The sequence below is a fragment of the Lynx rufus genome, unplaced genomic scaffold, assembly GCF_022079265.1.
Source record: "Lynx rufus isolate CCGP_SWC_20201006 ecotype Redwood Valley unplaced genomic scaffold, mLynRuf1.p SCAF_11, whole genome shotgun sequence".
Taxonomy (NCBI): domain Eukaryota; kingdom Metazoa; phylum Chordata; class Mammalia; order Carnivora; family Felidae; genus Lynx; species Lynx rufus.
This window is the reverse complement of record NW_025814825.1, coordinates 18,076,492-18,101,052: the sequence shown is the minus strand read 5'-3', so window position 1 is coordinate 18,101,052 and position 24,561 is coordinate 18,076,492. Positions and strand designations below refer to the sequence as shown.

Below are 24,561 nucleotides of genomic sequence, written 5' to 3'. Positions count from 1 at the left end.
ATTAGGTAGTGACTCAGATCTGACTTAGGCTGCTTTTATGTAGCAACTACTGAACACTGCTATTGCTTTTGATGAAAAGAGCCCTGTGGATTGTTTTTGATCTGCATATTAACAAAGAAGAAAAAGACAGCCAGGTTATTTCTTAGGAGCAGCAAGAAAGATTTTCCCTTAAAGATGTGCAAGACACATCTCTGCTGGAACGCACACGCACACACACACACACACACAATGAAACAAAATGAAACAAAACAAAATAAAACAAATGCAAAACCCTTTCATCTGGAATCTCTGGTTTGCTTTCTTTTATTCCTTAGTATACATGAATATGTGAAAATGCACAACACTCAGACGTGTCGCCTGATCGAGTGATAATCTCTTATAATGTGCCTCTATTTAAAGCAACAAACAGATGGAGGGTTTATGAGCAAGGCTGGTAAAAGTAAAAGCAAATTATTGTAATAGTTGTACTTTTAATAGGATTCCCCACAATCTAAAACATTATTCCCCAAGGAACAAATTGTTCTATAAAATTGCATTACTTAGGAAAAAGACAGTCCGCCCTGACTTTGCAGAGGCAACAGAGGACTCCGGGATGGCCTTCTATTGCAGGGGCACTCAAGGCAGATCGGTGTCCTGGGAGAGAGGATACAGGGATGTCAGATACCATGATCTCCTAAGAGAAAGCTCAGAGGAATAGGGTATAAGGCAGAAGGAGCAAGGGGAAATTGGGGGCATGTAAGAATTCTGAGCTTTGATTGAATTCATTACCTTCTAATTTTCTACTTTAAAAAACAAGGTTTGGGAAATTCTTATAGATTTTAGCATGCAACATTGCTTCCTCCTCTACGAATTCGGACCAAATTCTAGCTGTAGCACAGCAAATCTTGCTTAACAAACAGTATAACTGTAAACAGTCCAACACTGATTCATTATCATTATCCCTTTTTAAAAGAAACAAAACTCATACTCATTCTATCATTAAGATGAATGTATCATAGTGATGGCCTTTACGTAAATTATAATTAAAGCTAATTTTAATTAAAGTTATTACACCATTTTGGAAGAAAATAAACAACCCAAAGAGAAGGAAACAATGTGGTCAATAACTCACTCCAAAAGTATTTTTTTTGCCTCCAAAGCTCGCATTGAGGGAGACATTCCTGTGCATGATACAAATGGTTCTGACATTAAGAAAAGTAAACAAGTAAGAAAAATAAAGATGGAAAAATTCTGTGGTCAGTTCACAAGTGCTTTTTTATTGTTTGAGGCAGGGTTAAAGCCTTTTATAAAGACAAGGATATATGTGCCGCTAGATTAAATATGACATTGGACTAGTCTAGCTGCCCTTGCACAGAAATCTGGCTGCCCGTAATATGCCATGGACAAAACATGTGTTGGTGTTTCTAAACAAAGAACAGGGTGGGACTTAATGCAGCTAATTTAAAGCATCATCTCAATACTGTTCTGTAGATCAAACAGTGAAAAGGTACTCAGCTCTGGTTATTAATGAATTTGAGAGATAAAGGCAAACATTTAATATCCTCTAGTTATTAATGGCCTCAAGGATTTTGATCAAAATTTGTCTCAATAACTGTTTAACTTGCATAACCTACAAAAGAGATTCCTGCCTGCCTTATTGCAAGTCATTCAAAGACTAAGTTGACTCAGGAGGCCAGAGGCCACTTAAATGGTCTAGAACTGAGAAAGCAGATTCTTCTTGGGTCCTGAGGGATGTTGAGTCCCCAAAGACTTTTACAGTAGTGACTCTCTAGTTATGTAGTATCTATAACTTGGAAGAATTCTCTTTGAAGTTTCGTTGCCCCCAATCTAACCTAATACTGAGAGATCCAAGCCAATGAACACCTGGTCTAAACAGAAGAAGCAAAAATAAATGCGATTGCATCAAGAGCAATCAGCCTTTCAAAGACTTTTCTGGAGTGATTTTACTTGTGTATCATTCCATTAAATGAAATGATAGCCACCTTACTGGTATGATTGTGCTTATTTTCCTTGTAACAGTGCTGGAATATAGCCAAAGACACACAAAGACCATCTCACAAGCTATGGATTTCGGTTCTGAGAGGTGCTGAGGAAGATACCAAACTCAAAGGTTTGTGCCTTCTGTTAAAAACTGTTCAGTCTGGTGGGTGTTTTCTATAGTCTTCGCTTTCTTTTTTAACTTTCTGACCCATCACTCTGTTTTCATCACCTCCCTACCTTTAAATAGCACCCAAAGGAGCAAGCCAGCTCCAAACTACAAATATGGCCACAGGCATAGCTGGATGTATGTGTTGTTAAAAATAAATAAATACATACATAAATAAATCAGAGTCCTTGGTGCAATCAGAACTTGGTCCTGGGAAAGATGCCTGACATTGCCTAGTATTCAGGGCAAGAAGTGGATTTAGAAATGTACAAAACAAGACAGAGTCCATGCTTTTGTAGTTAGGGATTTAAGGAAAGCTATTTACTCCAGTTGTAAGAACACAAAGTCAGCCATAAATGTATGACCTGGCTGAGAACCTTCAGTTCTCTGAAAAACTGCAAGCCAAAATGCACTACCTGTAATAAAGATGCTAAAGGATGGTATGTGTTTTGTTGGAATGTGTGGGTGTGTGCAGAAAATAAGGGATTAAAATTCAAGGTGAATAAGGGAGGGTGGCCTTCCTCCAAACTGTGATTATTTCACTAAAAATAAACCCACAGCACAATGGTATCAGAGGGATCTCTACTCAATAGGCAAGCTGAAGACACAGTCTCTCTCGCTTGACTACGGCCAACGAGCATGCTCAGGGAGGCCCCAGGTGTGACCTCTGCTCCCCTGTGAGCAGTGGAGGGGCCAGGCAATCTATCATGGTGTTCCTCCTGTCAGCCCTGGTGCTTCGCCGCCGCTGTCTGTCACCCTAGTGGATGAGACCTGCTTAAGGGCAATCATGTCAATCTCTATGTGACCACTCAGTCTAAGGCAGAAGGATGATCTTGACAGGCCTGGCAAAGTCAGCAGAAGGTACCAAAAGCTGAAGTCACAGCCTTCCCACAGACATGCGATGTGGGCCATTGTTTTTTTCCTTTAGTTTTTTTTTCTTTATTTTTACTTTCCCTTTTTCTTTTATTCTCATGACACAGGCTAAAGCATTCAGAACTTGCCATCAGAGCTGGTCATCTCGGATAAACCTGTTGCCTTCTGAGTTTTTCCCATAGTAAACATAGCGACACTTCCCCAGGACACCTGCAAAGAAAAGGAAACACATCTTTAGAGGTGGCACAATTAGTACAGCAAGGAAACATAGGTGCAGTAAAGCAGATATGCAACATGGTCACAGATCCAGTGGGTAGCAGCAAATGGATTAAGCCCCAGGAGGGAAGGACCCTACTTTCTTGTCCTCAGAGTTGACATTCAAGTAGAATATCACCAGAGCACAGGCACCTAGGAATCCCATGTTTCCTGCACGAATTCTCCTCCACATTTCAGAGACTCTTCCAGTTTGGCCAAGTACTCCTCAAAATAAAGAATAATAACCCTTTCCCTCTCTGGGGTCCCTTAGTAGAGTTTCTGGAAATGGAAGATTAAGACTTTCTAGATGGGTCTGGCCCAAGCAAAAGATGTAAAACTATCTTCCCAGAATGTGACTCTTTTCAAGTCCTTTATCATGAATCAATACTATTAACTTTCAGGGAGAATCTTCTAAATTCCAGGAGGCATCAAGCACCTACTGGGTGATCGAGGAAGAGTGATGGTGTTGACAAAGTGCCACATGAAAAGTAACAAGAGCCTCTGACATTAAAGGGCTTCTTCTTACAGGAGGCCTGAAATGAATCCTCAGGTTGGAATGCCTTTGATTTTCATCTTTAGTTTTAGTTTAAATAATCTTGTGGCTCTACATATAGTTTTTGTTTCATTCAAGGAGACTGTAGGAGAATTTAAGTATGAAAAATACCCCTAGAATAGGGTCAAATCTTCTAACTAACTCAATATTTATTCTAAATATCCATAAGAAATTACCTGCCACAGTTATTATGGAAGCTTTGTGTAATTATTAAGGGCAAATCAGTCTTCCTCAAAGAAAACATTTATAATTACAGTTTGCTTTTTGCCATCTTGTGTTTTCTTCTTCTAATTTTAGAAAAACTAACTTAAAATTCAGCTTCACAGAGTTGCCTTATTACTAAGAGCACTTGAGTCTCTGAAGTGTGCATAACCAGAAAAAAGCAAAGGAGTGTCCATAAAACATTAATTCATGAGCCACAAATCTGCCTGTAAAAATAGCTACCTATATGCATGATTATTTGTCTCTCTGTTTGATAGTGTGAAACCAACAATCACCATCTAATGTTCATCGGGGGTAAATTAGTACTAGAAATTATCCAGGTTCTTCACAGCAGTTCTAAGTAGTAAATATTTTTGGGATTGTACAAGAGATGTTTTCTCTACTATAGAACTTTAAACATTATTCTTAAATAAGGATTAAAAATGGCTCTTAGAAACCTTTAAGGACAGGGCAGATGTTTCATGGTTTGGATGGCTTAGGACAAATTTAGGAATGACTGGGGTTGCAGAATCTCTCAAGAGTTGGAAAAGGGGAGAGGATGACATTGTTTCATGGTCTCAGACTGGTTTTGGGCTTCTATTTGTCACATTTCTGTGAACAAGGCTACTGTGGACCCCGCCTTGGTCATACTTTCTCCTTGGCCCAAATCCCTAATTTCTGCTTTTCAGAAATTAGGTGCTTGGAAACATCAAGCCTCGAGAAAACCTTCCTGAGACGCTCCTTGGGCTAAAAAGTATTCCTTTGGCTATTGGCCCCAAACAGTTCCCTTCACTGCAATTATATAACCCTGCGGTTGTACTAATGTTGTCACCAACATTGGGAACTGGTCTGTTGGTCAGGCTTGGCTTGTCAGGTTCTGTTCCAGGAACAGCATCCCCTAGAGGCCTGGGTGGGAGTGTCTCAGATATTTCTGAAAATCCACAAAGGGCTTCCTTAAACATAATTGACTCAAACAAACCCTCAAGAATCTGGAAGGACGAGGCCAAGGATGTTAATTTCTTTCTACAGTACCAGGACAGCATGAATTTTTATAAAAAGAAATGGATAGGGCTGTCAGATATCATAAAGAATACAGTCTTTCTCTTGAGTAAAAGAACAAAAGGCAGACACGGGCACGTACACACACACACACACACACACACACACACACACACACACTACCCACGAGCCGGGTGCATTCTCTCCAGTAAATCCTCCAGTGTGTTCTGGGATTGAATTTCTTGACTCTCCCCTCTCTCCTTGGTAACCATCAACTCCAGATCTTGCCTAGATACCACCTGGATGGCAAGTCCCATCCTGGAAACAAGCTGGCTACTCCTGGAACCTGGGCTGTAATGTGGAGGGAGGTAAAGTATTCTGAGCCATGTTCCCCAGGCCTTCTTTCTGGTTGGTACTGATGAAAGTCCTTTTTAAGGCCTGCCCTGTTCCTTTGGGCCCGGAAGCAAGAATGTTTATAGACATCCTGGGGAGAGAGGGCTGTTTGATGAATGCGGGAGACTGGCGAGGTGTCAGAGCTTGGAAAATGAGGCAAGGACATGAGGTATTAATATTGTCAATGATCTCTTGACAGGAAAACAGATACCGCACTCACCGTCAGGTTTAAATAGACATCAAGTGCATTGATGACAAAAGGGCAGACTTCAAACAAAAGGCTGTGTGGTGGGGAGCAGAGCCAGTCTCTGTGCTGGCAATAACCTGATCTGAAAAGACACTGTCAGGGCTAGAGACAGGCCCAGGATTGTGTGCGGTGACAGAAAACAGAGATGCTGACAGAGATACCGGTGCCATATTATGCCAAGGATATTCTAACACTGTCTGCGGCTCTAACGAAAGCTGACATCATTCCCTATCACTTGGGGTCTTCTCCGCCTGCTCCTGCAGAGCATTTCTCCCCAGACATCATTACAAAACTCGCTGCTGTAAGTTCCGGGCAGCCCTGTTCTGTCAGAGCACTTGGGGTCAAGGGGCCTAAGGATAACCTCAGTCAATCTAAATTTGGACTTTGCAGGAGGAGCACACTCAGCCCCCTGCTATCTCGGCTACTTGAGGTGATCGGACTGCCAACGTGCGAGGAGCTGTCACCTTGAATAAAATCCTTAAAGGGAAGGCGCTCAGTCTGTGGGCTGCTCCAGGAAGGCACGGGGATGGCGGCCTGGCGGCCAAAAATGAAATCCAGCTGCTGGTGCTCTCCTGGGGAGAAAGGTGGTCTGGCTAGTGACAGTTAAAATCGGCTGAAATGTTTGAACTCACACCCCCTACAATTGCTTAAATTAAGCAAGTGTTGCCTCCGTTGAGAATCCTACCGGAGCTCACAGTCGGGAGGTGATTATCCCTCACGTGGGACTTTAGTGCTCCAAAAATATATAAATAAATAAATAACATTAACAAGGAAGGGGAAAAAAAAAACACAAAACAAAACAAAACCACAATCCCATGTGTGGCCATAGGACTTTATTTATCATGAAGGTTATTTGTAAAATAATGGAATCTGCTTATAAATTAAGTGAGGTGGCAGGCAGCGTGTTTCTCTCCCCCGCCTCCCCATGGCCCTATTCTCCCGTCATGGCAACTGCCATAAACTGTGAAAATTACAGAGGGAACAGTTTGCTTGCAAAGAACATTTTGACGGGGAGGCGCTCCGAGCCTGGAATTTGGGAACCCGCTGGTTGTGACTCAGTAGGCGGTGGTTTCCGGGTACATCTGTAATGCATTCACTTGTTTGTATCTCCTCGAACTATAACGTCTTGGGACGGCAGGGGGAACAACACATTTAATGGCGTGTGTAGTGTTTTTAATTAAAATATCTGGCTTTGGCCATAATAAGTGAAGCAGGCTTGCCGTGCATCAGGCTGACATGTATCTGTCTGTGTGGGGGTTTCTTTTCAGGGGCCCTGAAAAATGACAGTGTGCTGTCCCCTGGGGAATCTTCTCCTGCCAAATGAGACTCCTAATTTTTCTTAAGTAGCCAGCTCTCCCATCACCATAAGCTTTTAAAACTATAATTATGAAAAAAATGTATTGGGAAGAATCTCTTTTAAAGAGGTCCTTTATCTTTTAAATGTTTCCCCCTCTGGAATGGATGTTCTAATTATGCAGGTTAAGTTATGACCTTGGGGCTGCCTGAGGGGGTGGAAAACAGCCTCTTTTCTTTCTTGTAAGGCTGTGAGGGCTGGGGCAGTACCAGACTTCGCTGGGGGAAGACCCTGAGAGTCCTGAGTAGAAATTCCTTGCACACTCATGCAGAGTCCAGCAAAGACCCCAGGACTCCCTGATCTCCCGGACAACCTTGCCCTGCCAGGTGCATTTCTCCTATTTAGTAAGGAGAGGTGGGAGAAGACCTATACTTAAATCTAGCTCTATGCCTGATGGTTATGTCACCACAGATATGTCCCTTTTCCTTACTGAGCTGCATTCCCCATTTGTAAAATGAAGGCAAGGGGCCAGATAATCTTGGAACTTCATTCTTGTTCTGAAATGTGTGATTTAGTATTTTCAAATGCTTCCCTTATGACAATAAGGATGTCAGATCCAATAGTGCCTGATGGAGAAGGAAAATCCAATAGTCAGTTAATCAAAAACTTGACTTTGACTAAGTTAGCTCTTGAGACCCATCTAGCCCACATTCTCATAATATAAAGAAGAGGAGTTCTGCTGGGCCTCAAAATCTCCAAGGAAAGAAGTTCCACTAACTTTCCTGCAACCTGTATTTTACACCCAGTGCTGGGAAGCACCTCCCACAAACTAGTCCCTATCCAGTTAGCTTTGATATGAGTCCTGGTCGGTCACATTAACTTCAGATTCCACAGAGCTCAAGACTAAATAGAAGCGTGAGTGTCTTCTCTCAAATGGTTGGCCATTTGTATCTTAGCTGTGAAACAAGAATAATCTAGACACCTACAAACATACAAACACAAAAATTTATTCGATGATCGAGGATAGGCTGGACCAATAAATTCGTATTTGTAAAAGAGAGAAAGTAAAAACTATCAATTCTATTACCATTATTAATATTAGTTTTGGTAATCATCATTTTAAATGCTATTATAACAAATGCAAGTGTAGCTGTGTGATGACAGATTTTGATCAGTTTGCGATCACTAGAAGCTTACAAGTGTGGACAGCCCTACAAAATGGGTGAGGGGCAGAAGGATTCTCATGGAACTCCTGTTCTCCAATCTGTATGAGTAAAGGCAGGAGCTAGACTCTTCATTGGGTCTGAGAAAAAAGTGATGACAGTGTTGTGAAGAGGTGGGTCCAGTGACAGGGAAAGAGTATCTGGAGAGTCTTTCTGGCCCACTGCAGAAGGTTCTAGAACTACGTTTCCACACGACACTATACATACCTGTTAATGGGTCACCCCTATAATACTCCCTGCACTGCTCCCCAATTGCTAATGCCCAGTGGTTGAAATAGTACAGAGGACATGTTCCATAAATATTTGTTGAATAGATAAATTAATACCACTGACGTTATTATCCATGTACAATTTGAACAGAACTCATCAAGTTAGGAATTTCAATTGCTGAACCCTCATACCTTAACCTCTTCTAAGACTACATGTCTGAAATGCTTTCAAAATATATACTTGCCTTATTAAAAAGGGGGCAAAATAACAGAAGTCAACAGTCTCAATTCCTAAACACTAGTGTTGTTTTTATGCTGAACACTTTCCTCCCACAGAAACAAAGCAATCATAATTATCAGGCCAGAAAGAGAGAAGTGAAGTGAATCTTATCCAGACTTAAGAGCTGTAAACATCATACACGGGACAGGACATTCCCCAGAAAGCGCATCCCTCGGTCTTTGTGGGCTGCAAGTAAACCGGGAGCTGGAAAGGAATAAACGCCCATGTTTTATGATCTTGAGAAGTGGCTGAGCAATGCCCCGAGGTCAGCCTGTGTGCTGTGCTATCAGCTTGGCTGTGGAGATCACACCAGATTTAGCAGAGCCTGCAGAATTACAGGCTCCTAGCACAACATCCTCCTTCAGTGTCAGCTATTAAATACTAAGGCAAAATGAAAAGGAGATCTTAAAAGGTCTTAAGGGAAGGGGTTGCTTGGGAGTTGTCTCTGTGGAAGGAGGACAAAGTCCATCCTCCAGGCCCAGCATATTTTTCCTTTGTCTGGGGGCCCATCTGAGAAGCCTCAGGCAGGGAACAGCAGGGAACAGTCTTTCCACTTGACCCAGGAGAGGGGAGAGAAGGCAAAGAAGAAAGTGAGAGACTTCCCTCCCAAACTAGCTGAGTGTGACTTCAGGCAAGTGTCTCAGGTTTTAGTCTGCTCCTGGGTTGGAATGGGGTACCATGTGGTGCTATGGTTGTGCAATGCTTGCTAATCCTAAAGTTACCTAGAAGGGCTGCGGCTGTCTCCACCATGGACCAGGGGCACAGCGCTCTTGCTGAGGACTGCAGGGAACACCTCAAACAGTGCCCTGCAAGGGACATCTCCTAGTCTCTCAAATGAGTGCACTCTTGAACTCTTCTTTATTATCCAAAACAACCCCGTGGTTCTGAGCAGCACACTGCAATGGAAGACATTTGAATTCTGCCATTTTGACCGCAAGGATGCTTTGGCTTCCTTCAGGCTTATGAATATAAACACAGACTAGCCTGGTAAGTTTTCTTTGAGAAAGCATTAATTATTCAAAGCAAATGCTATTTAGCCAATTCCATTCTTTAATTTTTGAATGTAAAGCTAAACCATATCCAATGTTTAACATTTCACTTCTACTTTATTGAGTTTATTTTCAATGGCGTCAAATTCTTTTCCATGTAATTTTTACATCAAGGTTAAATTCCTCAGCTTTTGCCCGATATCAAAGTTACCAGTTATATCTTCTAAATCTCTGAGTCAATAATTTTTACAAAGTCACATTACCTTGAGTAAAATTTTGCAGGCCTGAATTGTGGCAGGAAGGTTTGTGCCTTCAGTTAAAGTTTTAGTCAACACATTTTACTAGGCACAGTTTGGGTTCATGTCAATTTTATTTTGTTTTCATTATTTCCACCAAGGTTAATTTCTCCCCATGAATGTATGCAGGATGCAACAATATACCGACGAGATATAAATCTATGGTCAGTTTATTTATTTATTTTTTTGGCCATAATAAATTGCATTATGTGCAGGTTTAGTGGCTGTCCGTTTTATTTTGGATTGACTATTTCGATTAGCAATGTTTGTTATAAAGGTAAAGTAAATGATAATTTTTATTCATTTCTTAGCACAAAGAGTATGCAGAACAAAGATCAATATTCTGGATGCATGGCAGGATCCAAATTGTGGGGTTATGACATGTTGCTTTCTACCAAGCGCCCATCAAAAAAACCCACATAATCCAAGGGTTTGGCTAAATCTACATCCTGAAAGAAAGCTGATCCAAATGCTGGCCAACCTACCCCTTTGAGGAGAGGGCATTTGGCCCCAGTGTTCAGTTCCCTCAGGGAGGTTAAACTTTGCACTGAGAGAGAACAGATTATATACCCCACTTAGACAAATGCTGGGCCTTGTCAGGCCTCACCCACGTGTTTGTGATGAAGAAAAAACAGGGGAAGGAAACCAGTTAGTACAGAAAAGGATCTTGGCAAAACCTGCACTTGAAGGTGGTAGGAATGTGAGACTGAGAAGCCAGCCTTCCAGCCTGGGGGAGGCTGCACAAACGGTCACGTGAGTGGGCCGACAGGTTGACGGGTGACAAGCCAGAGCCTGTGGAAAATGCGCTCTGGGCTCCTGGGGCAGCTGAAATGAGGCTTGTCATTTTAGAAGAAGAAAAAGAAGGTGGGAAAGGAGGAGAAAAATGCAGGGCCAGTTTTCCCCTCACATAATCCACTAGTGGGAAATGGAAAAGCTCATTGGTCCAAGTCCCAGAAGTTACTGCACCTTTGAGTGGATCCTTAGGAACCAGCCCCACTGTCCCACCTTGAGCCCCCGGTCCCTGTCCTCAGGCTGCAGATTTGTGGCCCTGTCAAGACCTGACTCGGCCATTCAAAGTCCTTTCCACACAGAAAAAATATTAGACTGACAGAATTAAAAGTTATCTGGCAGCAGATGTTTCCATTACGTGAATCCTGGAAAGGAAACAGTCAACATGCTTTTCCTCAGATGTCAATGCTTTTGAAATTTTGTTGTATTAAGGGTACTTTGAGCTTTGAGTAGACAGAGACTGAGGGGAAAGAATCCCAGTCTGAGGGTGGGCTCACTTGCTCTCTTTTTCTTTTTTTATAGTGTTTTTTTTTAAATTTTATTTATCTTGAGAGAGAGTGTGTGTGCAGGAGGAACAGAGAGAGAGACAGAGAGGATCCCAAGTGGGAGGGGCAGAGAGAGAGGTTGAGAGAGAATCCCAGGAGGCTCTGTGCTGTCAGCCAGGAGCCCGAAGTGGGGCTCGAACCCACGAACCATGAGATCATGACCTGAGCCTAAATCAACAGTTGGATGCTTAACTGACTGAGCCACCCAGGTGCCCCTTCCTTGCCCTGTTTAAAACATTATTAATATGATTGGCTCTTATCTCTACATAATGCTGTATTTCAATCAAATAGGAACATATACACTTCAGAGATCAATGCCATACTAAAGATTTCTTGCTTCAACAACATCCCCCCATTAAAAAACAAAACCAAAAACCAACCAACCAAACAACAACAACAAAACGTGGCTAAATCTTCTTAGCAATCCAAATTTTGGTTTTTCTTCTTAGGTTACATTTTTTTGTGCCAGTTAAAATGAGGTTAGAACGGTTTTTACTCTGACTTCTGAAACAGTGATTTATTTACATGCTTTTATAAGAATACTTTATTATTTTGCTTCTTAGCTTAAACATAGAACAGAAAACTTTTCTTTAAAATTATTTCTTTAACTCTATTGAAGAAATCTCATTGGGACAAAATTTAAACATCATTATTTTAGGTCAAGTCCTTCACTTTATAATGGAGGAAAATGAGGTTTAAAGTGGTTTCCCCAAGGTCATGGTACCAGACCAGACATCCATGCAACTCTATCTGTCTAGTCCAGATGTTTCTGAATCGTAGGATACTGCCTTTAAGATAGGGGCACTGCAAAGATCAATCTTAGGCTGACTCTTACCTACTTTTCTGCTGGGAGAAATGGAATCTTCAAGGCCAGTTTGGTGTTAGCGTGTTTCCCTACTCCCCATCTCTGTATTTTAAGTGGGGTTTAATGGATTTGAGATGGGCTGGATTCCAAAGTGCATGCCAAGATGGAATGCAAATCAGTTCACATTCCTGAAGTTCCCTTCCTTGTGGCTCACTGATGGATGTCACATAAACCAGGCTGTCAATCAAGGTGGACAATAGTCAAGTGGTATGGCTCCATTTTTCTTTCTCAGTGTTTTTTTTTTCTTTTCTGGAGGGACTCAGAAATCTTTCACACAGGAAAGAAAAAAAGAAAACGTTCACCCCTTCACCACCTCCCCCATTTCCACCATTGTGTCCATATTCATCTTTTCCATTTCCCATCTGAAGTCAAGAGCATTGCCACTAGAGGGCAGCATGAATTTAGGAAAAACAGCAGCTTTCTTGGAAAAAAAAAAAAAAGATGGCAACTATTCAGGGAGGGCCATTAAAGCCACACTGTGCTTTTGGTCACCAATTATAGGTTCCGTAATGATCAATATGTCATGTTTGCTCAATCTATGCTGGAGGCTTTCTGGGAATGGGGCTACCAAACACCCCCCTTTAGATTCCTCTGGTCTCGATTTCAAAGACTGACTTTCTTTACCGTCAGTTGCTCTAATTAACCTTCCAGGCTCAGGGGTTGGGGATGTTTACCTAATACCTGCATAAATGTAACACGTATGCAAACTAATAAACAAAGATAAATTCCTGCACTTCCTAAAAAATATCATTTTTATGGTAGGAATCCAAAAGGAAATATGCCACCCAATGGCATGGAGTTACCAATCATTGTGAGAGTAAAACAAGTAAAAAACTAAAAAATAAGATAAAATAAAATTGGACCAATAAAATATACAAGAGGTGTGTGATTTCATCCAAACAAATCATAGCTACCACCTTTTAAGGCACCTCCCTGACCAAAACCCACCCAGCCATTGTCTTCCCTCTTAGAGTATCTGGCCCAGACTAATCACAAAAGAGAGGCAGAAGCAACTCAAATAAAAATAAATAGTAATTCCAGCTTCTCCCTGATCACCATTTGGTCCCCATCATTAGTCTCTGGCACATGGACCAGTGATGATTTCATGCCCTGACAACAAATGACCACCTCCCTTTAGGAGAAATGAGGTACTCATGAGTTTCTAGGGATTTTAAGCATATTATTCTTTTTTTAAACAGCCATAAAGGTATGACATTCTAGGGAATGGCATTTTAAATGAGAACTTTTTAAAATTAAAATCCATGATGGGGCACTTAGGTGGCTCAGTCAGTTAAGCATCCGACTTTGGCTCAGATCATGATCTTGTGGTGAGTTCGAGCCCTGAATCGGGCTCTGTGCTGACAGCTCAGAGCCTGGAGCCTGCTTGGGATTCTGTGTCTCCCTCTGTCTCTCTCTCTCTGCCCCGCCCCCCACTAGTGCTTGCTCTCTCCCTCTCACTTTCTCTCTCTCAAAAATAAACATAGAAAAAAAAGTTCTAGAATTAAAATCCATGAGTAGACTCAATCAGAGAAGGGAGGAAACAAAAATCGGTGTCAGACCAGGGGAAATGACAGCTGAGTACAGGTGCAGCTCTTCATTTCAGCTGAGAGACCTCTCACATGGTCAGTGGAGCAAGTATAAAATGGCTCTCACACGTTTCTCCCCTTACACTTTCTTTCCTAATACAACAGTCATGTGATTGACTAGCCACTGGGGGGACGTTGGGTTCCAGTTAATTAATTAAATTATCTCATTAACTCGTGGTTAACTAGAAACCTTTCTGAGTTTTTTCTTGCACATAAACACTATGCAAAACCAAAGCCAATTTCATTGTCTTACCAGGTATATCATAGTGACCACAAATGAGGATTTCTCTGAGTATCTATAGTGAGGATGATACAGTTTAGAGGCTTAGCTGGGGTGGGAAGACTGCTCTTTGAACATTTCTCAAGGTCTTAGGATCTCCTTTATATATGAGCTTCAAAAGGGCAGAGATGACAACTTTTCATCCTTGCTTCATGAGGCCTAGGGCATGTAGGTACTCAATAGATTATTTTTTATTGTGGAATAAATGAAAGAATCCTAGGATACAACTTGCCCTTGTACCAGAATCACCTGGAAGGCTTGATAAAACAGATTGCTGAGCCCCATCCCCAGAGTCTCTGATTAGTGGGTCTGAGTTGGGGCCAAGAATTTGCATTTTTGCTAGTGCCCAGTGACAGTGATGCTGCTGATTGGGGACCCCACACTAAGAAAAAATGATATAGGACAACCCAAAGGGGCTCCCTTTTTTCCTTTTTAAAAAAAATAAATTCTTGACATTAGCTTTTATTCTTGTAACGTTAAGAGTATTCAGATGCAGACAGAAAATCTGGTTGACTGAGGATCCTAGTGCATGAGTTTTAATAAATGGGGATTTTACCCTCTCCAAACAACTGTCTGAAAACAAATGGCACCTAAAATTAATAATAGTAATAGTAATAATAATAATAAAGTTGCTCCAGCTCTTCAATATTAAACAAAAACCATAAAAGATTAAATTTAAGTGACATGCAGATTGTATTAACAGAAGAAAAGAAGAAAAGACTTTTTTGGGTAAGTAAAATGGGACTGAACCTGCAAACCATAATTTATGAAGTATAAGAAAAAAAAAGCTTCCAGAAAAATTTCCCAGAGAGTCTTTAGCTTCCCTCTAAAAGGACAGAATCTTAAGTGAACAAATCGGAACAGTGGGGGTCCTCCTGCAGAGTTTGAATGAAAATTTTGGCTTTGCTCTCAAGCACAAATTTGCTTTTGGGTTTCAGATCTGCCCCTATTAGAAAGCTTACATCAAAAGGGGGGAAACCATCCACAGTTCTGTCTCGTTCTTGAGGCTAAAATTTCTCAAGAGAGTCATTGAAAATAAAGACAAGTTGCTTTTTTTTGAAATTCTTCAAGCTGCAAAAAAAAGAACCTCTCAAATAAAATTAAGCAGACCCAGTAACAACTGGGTTTGTCATAATTCAAACTCTGCAAGGATTGGGGAAAAGACCTTCCTTCTTGGGCCCATTAGTCCAGCCTCCATCTGCCCTTCATTAAAATCTAAACAAACTTTTCCTGTACTGATATTACTATAATCTTTCCTAATTCCAGGACACTCTAAATTGCTTTCTCCAAAAGGAAAACAAAAGGAATCTGCTGATATATGAGCTAACTGAAAGAAGTTTACATTATAAAAAAAATAACCAAAAGTATGTTGTTGCAGAAAGCACAGCATAATTCTTGGGCACTAGTAAATCTCAATGCCAAATGCCAAAATATTTTCATTATTTCCTGATCTTTACTTCCCCATCCTCTAACCTGAATCAGAAAAATTAAAAGTCCATATATATGCTAATGTTAATGAAATGAACCATAGGTTAAGTAAGAATTAATAGGAAGCAGTTTATAAGAACAATGTGAATCTCTTGTACATTTTGTTTTGCCCAAAATAAAGAAAAAGTGAATAGAAGAGCATAGTATAAGGGCCTTCATTAGGGCCAGGCTCATTAAAACTTAATGAAGGCACTAGAGTCTCTCCAACAATATTAAGAGGGTTATACTTTTTACCTATCAGTGGAATGGCCTGGGTTGGAAAGACATTGCTGACAGTGGGTGGTACCAGGTGTTATCTGTCTCTGGAACACACGACTTTGATGGCTTGGGATATTACCCCTTTTATTTGGCTGGCTTGAATTCGTCAGGATTCACCCTGTGGTGAGTTAACATGCCTCCATATTGAAAAAAAATTGCCCATGGGCCAATGTGAGCCCCGCACCTAATAGAATACATCTGGCTCTGACAGTTTGATGCCCAGCTCTGAGCCACATTCGGCAACACAAATTAACAGCGTAGACATTGCCCACGCTGAGCAGGAAGTAATAACCTGCTACCTGCTACTTGGCCAAAATCTCATTATAAGCCATTACGGTAATTGAGGGCCAAGACTCTGTGGATATTAGACTCCCCGAGTGCCAGTCGTTAGTTCAGCAGAAGAAAGACTCCGAAAGGAGGGGGCAGTGGGGCCGACTGAGGAGAAACTGCTTTGGACCATCGCGTGAATTCCATCTACAGGGTGCTCTGTGGCTCTGGGAGATTCGTGAGCTGTTCTCTTCTGCCCCAAAGTCCACAGGACCTCTCTGGGTGGGGGGGGGGGGGGTGGGGGTCAGAACTCTAGGAAGATGAGGTAATTCTTGGTAGGCCTCCAACAATGCTATACAATTAAAATTTGGTTTAAATGAATATTAAGGACATCCACAAAGGGAAGAAGAGGGCAAAAGAAGTCAGAATGCTCCACACTAATAAGGGTAGAAGATGGGGTGGAAAGAGGGAAGCCACCCGTTTTCTCCAGAAGATGGATCCTGTCTAGAATTACTACACCTATATGAGCATCCATTCTTCTGTGGCTGGCAAAGCCAGCCCCTTTTCCCATAAGGCTGGTCCTCTTAGTCTGTCTCCAGGGTTGGGGAGCTAGGGATGAGGTGGTGTGCATTTGGTAGAGGGAAACAAGGCAGAAGTCCAATGGATCAATCAAGCAGCTGATCAAGCAATCTGATTTTTGGTATCACGAAGATGGTTCTGGACTGTAGTAATCATAACAGCTATCAATAAACATCTCTTGAAAAAAGTTACAGACGGCCAGGGAAAAGAGTAATTGTAAATACAATAAACTGTTTTTAGAAATCCCTTTTTATCCCACTACATACAAATATCACCCTACACGCACATGTGCGCGTGCACGCGCACACACACACACACACACACCAATAAGAACCAAATTCTCCAATTACAGGAGCATGTTGAAGCCCGGTTGTACCTCAGTTATACTCAGGAGTATCATAAAACTTCTGAGTGTCAGGTCCTCTCCAGCAACGACTAGAAGCCTGGTTAACAAACCTTCCTGGGCATCCAGAAGTTTCCATTTCATCTTACTCTGTTTCTCAGTAAAAGGATCCCTGGCCTTGGAATTTTGAAAGAATTGGTATGGGGGGGGGGAATAAACACAAGGATGGAGGAAAATGGGAGTTGCTGAGCATGAGGATGTCTGTGAGCAGCAAGTGCACAATCGGAACACCCTAAGACAATCTTCCTGTCTCAGCCACGCCAGCCTCAGTATTTCTCTTCACCTAGAGGGTTAAGCACAAGCTGGAGCCTAGAAAATGGCTGCTGTTTGGTACAAGCGAGGCCTTCCCTATAACTAGATCCTTCAGGAAAAAACAAATTAATCAACAGCGAGCTGAAGTGGGTTTAATGATTGCATTCTGCATACAATCAGCTTTTCCCTTTTCAAGGGCCATCAATATGTCAAGGGAAGACATATCTGAAGGATATAGCTCTTAACATCAAGGTTATCTATTCTCCACAAGGCTCCCACTCCTTGCTGGGCTGATACTCCACGCTGCCTGTGTCTAACATTTTCATCAACTCTGCAATCAATCAAGGTAATAATGTTGTGCAAAAAATCAATTAACAACGCAATTAAACTTTCCTTATTATCTCAAAGGGCTGAAATAATACCTAAAGGGAAGATAGACTCACTGAACGCAGACATCCATAATCCAATGTGAAAGTGAATTATGAGGTTGGACAGATGCAGGCATGTGCTGGTGCTGTTATTTTCCAGGGGTTATATCTCATCGTGGCAGTGTATCAGTCAGCCCCAATCCCAGACCCTAAAATTCCAAATTACTTTTAAGAAATATATGATGTGCAATATCCATTTCATATTCTCTTTTAAAGATAACCCCCTCCCCTCCAAAAAAAAAATTGAACGGCCATATTATTCAAAGACAAAATGATCTTTCAACAAGAACATAAAATATAAAAGCTATAATAACATTTACATCTGTATAGCACACATCTCTGTAAATGCAGGTCATCTATTATACATAATCTGCGGAGCCTAAGAGGCCTGGGATGTGGCACATTTAAAACCCAAATGCGTGAATATGCAGACTCCTATGGGTGGCTGTGGCTTCCCCTGAGTGAAGGTCTCACCCATGCCTGCCTACTGGTATATGAATGCACACATGCACACATGCAGGCACACACACACACACACACACACACACACACACACGTAGAAGCATCTGGAACAACGGAAGTATCACTCATTTAAAATGAGAATGACTATATTATTTAGCAATTACACTCAACTTGCCCTGAAACACTGTCCTCAGGAATCAAGCATTTATATATAGTTCGTAAAAAAGAGGCGACTAATAACCTTTTAATGCAGTGAGGACTGCAGAGTCCTTGAAATTTCACACTGAAACGAGATACATGGTAGAGGAAGAGGAGGAAGGAGTTTCCTGACATTTACAGAGCTCATTTTGAACTGTTCAGGACCCACATGCAATGGTCCGGCACCAACGAAAGATAGAAGGGGAGACAATGCCCGGAACGGGAAGGTTAAACAAACAAACAAACAAACAAACAAACATCAAAGCAAAAGCCAGCAAACAAAAAAGTGCTGACAAAATATTGACATTATTTGAATATCCTCATAATTCCTGGAAGTAAAACACAACAACACTTAAGAATCAACATGGACATATGTCAAGCATGAATACCCACATAAGAATCACCTCCCCACACTTGCCCTTCTCCATCGTGGGGCCAGAGGTTTCCCTACAGCAGGGCTGAAGGATCTCACAGCATATATAGAAAGCCTAGGAGATCCCTGAAATTCATAGGAGCCAAATGAACGGATCCAGAAAGCATAATCCCAAACTTGGGCCTCAGAGAGTTATCTGAATCAGAATAAGAAAGGATTTCCCTGTGTTTCTTGATCAAACCATGTTGCTACTTGAGCTCTAGATTTTAGTAACACACAGCTATTCTCCTGGTGGTGTGGATTTCCACATATGCCACCTGGAGTAGTGCAGGTATTGTCACTTCAAAATATCATTGCTCAACAATGAATTCCTTCTTTGCAAGTTACTCACTTGTAACAAGGACCCATCTTCTTAAGCCAACTTTCCCCATTTTCAGCACAGCAAGGAGGCAGGACTGAGCCCCAAGTGCAGATGTACATGAAAATGAAAGAAGACAAATGCATATAAACCCTCACTCTAATTTCTTAAGAAAAATAAGAAAGCAAATTGTGATGCACTTTTTGGTACGGAATTTCAACAGAGAAGTTGAACAGGTTAGTGATTCTTGCCATTTCTCTAACCTTAAGGAACATAATTAATATGTTTTCATTTTCAATGACTATATTGTGTGTGTATCAACTGGAACTGCTCCTGCTGTGTATTTGATTCCACTGACGATGGGGTGGGTTGGATTTTAAATGATGTGTGAGCACTTCTGTTCTTTCCGTGCTCTGGTTTATGTGTTATTCATGACTTGCATTACAGACATGGCTGATACACAGATGTAAATGTTATTAAATCTTTTGTATTTTAGAGGCTTTGTGAAAGGCTTCTTTGTTTTCAAATAATTCTCTTAACCACCAAAAATAACCAGTAATACATGACAATGTCTTGGGAATTTTTTTTTTCGCTGAATTTTCTGATGAAGAGATTTTCTCCTTCCGAAGAGATTTTTCTCTTCTGCTGTTTTTTTCATCAAAATAAAAACGTAGGATAAGCTGGCAGGTGGAAGAGTTACACCTTCACAGTACCAGTCAAGAACAAATTCATGTGTGTTGATACGTACATGCACAAATGTGTATTGTGTGTTTTGTGTGTATGTGTTACATGTGGATGTGTGGTGCTTGTGTGTGCACTGTTGTATGTGTGCTGTGTGTCTTGCGATAAATTGTGTTACTTATGTTGTATGTGTTTTGCTTTTGTGTGCATCTTGATTATGATTGTGTTATAGGTGCACACAGTGTATACCTGGGTGTGAATATGTTGACATCATTTTGCCAGATCAGAACTCAAAGTTGCCAATTCTCATATATCTGCCAAAGAAGCAGCTGCCTTACTGCATTTCGGTATCTGACATAATTTTTAATCTGTTTTCACTTTGCTCCATCATCTTCACATTTCTTAGGATTTCAACAGAAATGTGGCAGAGGATAAACCTCTTCATACAGACAGCACTTAATCAGTCTGTGCCTCTTACTGGCTCACTTTTCCTTATTGATTTTAAATTTAAACAGTGCTCTGAGGCTGAACAATACACCCCCACAAATACAGCTGACTTCCCTGAAGGAGGTCAAGACAGACAGAGATGTGTGTTTCAGTCCTGAGGTTAGCAGTCCAACTTCAAAGAGCTCTAGAAGGAGAGAAGGCTCAGGCCCTCTTCCATCCTCAGGGCAGTGGGAGTACCTGCCTGATTTCAGAAGAGCCCTTTTTAGAAGGACGAGAAAGGTCGTATCAACTTTGGCAAATGGGGGGAGTCCAAAGATCAGGTTCTAGCTCTGGTTACCTACGCATATTTTCTATGCTGTTCACAGCTCATATGGTTGACACAACGATAGAGACCTTTCTCTTTCCATGTCCCTCTCTTCTTTTCCTTGGTTTGTCCCCTTCCCTTCTAGAATATCTATGACCCTCATACTCCCTCTTGCCTTTCTTGGGGTTTCAACTCCAGAGTTAAAATATAACCGTCCTCTTTCAGATGCATGTCCCTTCATACCTTTTCTAAGAATCGACTAATTTTCTGATCACTAATTCACATTAACATGTTAACAGTTGACAATGAAATAGAATTTCATCACTTCAGGAAAACATTTTATTCTTAAAAAGACACATTTAAAAAAAATAACCAACTGAGTGCATCTTGAATGGAATTTTGGGCAAAACAATAAGTGGGGAAACACTATTTTCCAGGAACAATCCCTGATACCCAAAATAAAGAAGAAAAGGAGGGTTGCCTGGGGGGCTCAGTCAGTCAAGCGACTGCCTCTTCACTTCTGCTCAGGTTGTGATCTCATGGTTCACTGAGTCGAGCCCCACGTCGGGCTCCACGATGACAGCCAGGAGCCTGCTTGGGATTCTTTCTCTGCCTCTCTCTCTGCCCCTCCCTCACCTGCATGCACACACTCTTTCTGTCTCCCAAAATAAATAAATACACCTAAAAAACAAAGATGAGGAAGAAGAAAAGGAAAGAAAGGGAGAGTCTCTTGTTATATTTGAGGAACTGACAGGCCAGAAAAGGAGATGACTTGTCAAATAAAAGTTGCTATAATAATATTAGGCACAAAGTGTTATGAGAACATAGAAAAGGATTATCTCTGCCTTGGGAAGTGACGGGTTAGCATAAAGCATTAAAAAAAAGTCATTTTCTCTATATGTATTTCCCTTATTACTTAAGTCACGGATATAATATTTATTGTTAACAAGTTAAACAATACAGAAGGTATATTTAAAAACGTATTAGTCCTTTCAAGACTTGCATGATCACCAGATATACAGTGACTCCCAGGATATACTTCTGGAGAGATGTAAATGTAGGTATATAGATAGATAGATAGATAGATAGATAGATAGATAGATTTATAGAGATGATACAGATGTAGATGTAAATATAGGTATAGAGTTATACAGACATATAGAGGGGCAACTATAGACACAGTATAGACAGAGACACAGGCATACAGATAGATACAGATATAGATATGTAGACATGTTTATATAGATATAGATGTAGATGTAGGATATACTGATAAGTAAAAATGCGAGGAACCAAAAGGTACATAAACTCAGTACTTTGGGGTAAGAAAGAAGTAAAAATAACTTGGACCTTATGAAGATAAAAAGCTTCTGCACAGCAAAGGAAACAACCAACAAAACTAAAAGGCAACCAGCGGAATGGGAAAAGATATTTGCAAATGACATATCGGACAAAGGGCTAGTATCCAAAATCTATAAAGAGCTCACCAAACTCCACACCCCAAAAAACAAATAACCCAGTGAAGAAATGGGCAGAAAACATGAATAGACACTTCTCTAAAGAAAACATCCGGATGGCCAACAGGCACATGAAAAGATGCTCAACGTCGCTCCTCATCAGGGAAATACAAATCAAAACCACACTCAGATATCACCTCACACCAGTCAGAGTGGCCAAAATGAACAAATCAGGAGACTATAGATGCTGGAGAGGATGTGGAGACACGGGAACCATCTTGCACTGTTGGTGGGAATGCAAATTGATACAGACACTCTGGAAAACAGTGTGGAGGTTCCTCAAAAAATTAAAAATAGACCTACCCTATGACCCAGCAATAGCACTGCTAGGAATTTACCCAAGGGATACAGGAGTACTGATGCATAGGGGCACTTGTACCCCAATGTTTATAGCAGCACTCTCAACAATAGCCAAATTATGGAAAGAGCCTAAATGTCCATCAACTGATGAATGGATAAAGAAATTGTGGTTTATATACACAATGGAGTACTACAGGGCAATGAGAAAGAATGAAATATGGCCCTTTGTAGCAACGTGGATGGAACTGGAGAGTGTGATGCTAAGTGAAATAAGCCATACAGAGAAAGACAGATACCATATGTTTTCACTCTTATGTGGATCCTGAGAAACTGAACAGAAACCCATGGCGGAGGGGAAGGAAAAAAAAAAAAGAGGTTAGAGTGGGAGAGAGCCAAAGCATAAGAGACTCTTAAAAACTGAGAACAAACTGAGGGTTGATGGGGGGTGGGAGGGAGGGGAGGGTGGGTGATGGGTATTGAGGAGGGCACCTTTTGGGATGAGCACTGGGTATTGTATGGAAACCAATTTGACAATAAATTTCATATATTGAAAAAAAAAGAAAGAAAGAAGTAAAAATATGACTAAAAACTAAACACACATCTTTATCTGTGTTTTACATAAAGAAACAGGGGAAGGATAAACCATAGACTAGTAAGAATGACTATGTGTGGTGAGTGAAAATAGGATGGAGGGCATTGAGATAGAGCTGAGACTTCTCTGAATATATCTTTAAATATTCATATACTTCACATATTCAAAAAATAAAATAAAAAGGATGGAAAAAGCAAACCCTAAAACTGAATACAACTGGGAAAAACTGAACCCAACTGCCTATCAAATCGATAACATAATGACACAAGAAAAGAAAAGAAAGGAATTTTGGAACACAGTACCTCATGTACTGTGTACTCATGTACACACCAGAGTGAGATATGTTGAGTAAAAAAATAAAATAAATGAATAAATAAAAATAATGCAAAGAAATATTGAGCTTTACTTAGGAGGCTTATTGTTGTTAGTGTCATTGTCATTATACTTCTCAAATTATTTTGTGTGTGTTGTAGGAGAAAACATGTAAATATACTGAAGTTACTGGAAGTTAACGTTTTCACTGTGAGAGAAGGGAAATCAAAGAACGAGGGAAGATGTAGTAGGCAGAATAATGGGTATCAAGATGTCCATCCATAATCTGACCTCTGGAATTTGTACTATATCACTTTTTTTTTTTAATTTTTTTTTTCAACGTTTATTTATTTTTGGGACAGAGAGAGACAGAGCATGAACGGGGGAGGGGCAGAGAGAGAGGGAGACACAGAATCGGAAACAGGCTCCAGGCTCTGAGCCATCAGCCCAGGGCCTGACGCGGGGCTCGAACTCACGGACCGCGAGATTGTGATCTGGCTGAAGTCGGACGCTTAACCGACTGCGCCACCCAGGCGCCCCTGTACTATATCACTTTACAAGACAAGAGAGACTTTGTAGAAATGATAATGGGTATGGACCTTAGGTTGGAGACATTATTCTGGACTATCTGTCTGGGTTCAGCCTAATCCCATGAGTACTTAAAAAGGGAAGAAGCTTTAAAGGCTGTGGTCACAGAGGGAGATATGACCAGCATCAGAGAGAGACACAACACCCTGGCTTTGAAGGCGAGAAGGGGCTTGGAGCCAAGAAATGCGGGGGGCCTCCAGAGCTGGGAAAGGCAAGGAGATGGATTTTACCCCGTGAATCTCCAGAAAGGAACACAGCTTTGCCAAAACCTTGATTTGAACACACTGAAGAGCCATGTTAGACTTTTGACCTACAGAACTAACAAATAATGAATTTGTATTGTTTAAGCCACTCAGTTTGTGAGAATTCATTATGGCAGCCCTAGAAAACTAATATGGAAAGTGATGGTGACGATGATGATGGTAATGATAACTGCAAATCTAAATTGGAGAGATCTATAAGAAATCATTAACACTCACATATATATGAATGTGTGTGTGTACACACATGTGTGAAGGATATCTGGCACCTAGATACTGGCTCCCCACCATCCAAATATTTCCACCTAAAGTAAACAGGATGTGGGCAGGAAATGTACAAAGTGCCTGAAACATCTTGTGCCAGAAAGCAGATCAAGAACGCAGAGATGGTTTGAAGATCCTCTCTCTAGCCAAATTTGGCATTATTTGATATCAAAATGAATAAGGAGAGTAATTAATTTCACACATTGA

General features: G+C 41.0%; 1 protein-coding gene across 1 annotated transcript in view; it reads right to left on the bottom strand.

The window, feature by feature from the left end:
- Positions 1 to 278: 278 nt before the first annotated feature.
- The window catches only part of LRMDA (leucine rich melanocyte differentiation associated), a 1,035,260-nt gene continuing 1,010,977 nt past the window's right edge, over positions 279 to 24,561 (bottom strand). The window contains exons 7-8 of the mRNA XM_047073021.1: positions 3,148 to 3,229; positions 279 to 633 (exon numbers count right to left, since the gene is read on the bottom strand). Of these exons, the coding sequence (XP_046928977.1) occupies positions 3,150 to 3,229 (80 nt within the window). The 3' untranslated portion in view covers positions 279 to 633; positions 3,148 to 3,149. The remainder of the gene's footprint in view (positions 634 to 3,147; positions 3,230 to 24,561) is intronic.